This window comes from Bipolaris victoriae (assembly GCF_000527765.1).
Source record: "Bipolaris victoriae FI3 unplaced genomic scaffold scaffold_17, whole genome shotgun sequence".
Taxonomy (NCBI): Eukaryota; Fungi; Ascomycota; class Dothideomycetes; order Pleosporales; family Pleosporaceae; genus Bipolaris; species Bipolaris victoriae.
The window spans coordinates 196,670-197,755 of NW_014575375.1; the positions used below are offsets into that span (position 1 = coordinate 196,670).

General features: G+C 48.6%; 1 protein-coding gene across 1 annotated transcript; it reads left to right on the forward strand.

Annotated features, from left to right (window-relative positions):
- Positions 1-214: 214 nt before the first annotated feature.
- On the forward strand, positions 215-658 carry COCVIDRAFT_79259 (hypothetical protein; the record flags this gene model as incomplete). Its single annotated transcript, XM_014704181.1, has 1 exon — positions 215-658. A coding segment is annotated over one exon (444 nt), but the record flags the coding sequence as incomplete, so codon positions are not given.
- Between the last annotated feature and the right edge of the window lie 428 nt (positions 659-1,086).

The following is a 1,086-nucleotide window of genomic DNA, read 5'->3' on the forward strand; positions in this document are numbered from 1 at the left end:
AGCTCACAATGAACGCCATCTTCTTCTCTTCCAACCAGCAAGAGACATTGCAATCGCAAGAAAGCTAGATGATCAAGACGGACTATCGGTGTACAAATACCCTAAACTCCAATGTGCTCGGAATATTCGGCTACTGGGGTACTCAGCGATATTGAACTCCAACGAAGTAAGGTTTCACCTCAGCGAAACCTCGATCGAGGCTATACGTGGAAGATTCGTTGCCATATCGTACTGTTGGGGCGGTGAAATACCAACAGAGCACCTGCCAATTTCATCCAGAGCCTATCTCAAAGTTACCAGAACCGTCTATTCTATCCTACGCCATATCTCTGGAGTTGCAAGCGGCCTCCCAATCTGGCTAGACGCGATTTGCATCAACCAGGACGACTGCGAGGAGAAAGGCGTTCAAGTCAGTATGATGGGAGACATTTACGCAGCAGCTCGATGTGTCCTCGTTTGGCTAGGAAACGGGGATCTCACTCACGATGAAGAGTCAGTTCTTTGGTCATATTTAACGTCTCCTTACATTCACAACAATGCCACGCTTGACAACATCAGCAGGTTCGGAGGAGTCGGTGATCATCTATTTGGGCGGGTTTTGCAGTCTCCCTGGTTCGAGCGAGCTTGGATCGTTCAGGAATTATGCCTCGCGCGCAAGGTATTATTTCTCTCCGGAGCACTAGGAATGTCTCTGCCCTTCTTAAAAGATTATCTGGAGGTTAGGCGCAAGAACTACAACAGCCTTCCAGATTCATATTCGATTCCTTCCGACTGGGGCCGGACCAGTCTGCCAGTTTTCAAACAATTTCCGAAATTATGCGCTCACAGAGAATTGATCCAAAAGAATGACGGCAAGCCACGAGTTACGCTTACTGATGTTCTATTGGAATTCCAGTCCTTCAAGGCGACTGACCCACGGGATAAGGTTTTCGCTTTTCTCGGCCTCGCAGCCTATCATGGCCTGGAACCAGACTATACGGACGCTATCGGCAACGTGTTCACAAAAGCGATGGTGGCGTGTTCCCCTTCTCTTTATGATTATCGCATTCTGGGTTACGCCGGACTCGCTAATCCAAGAATCGATGG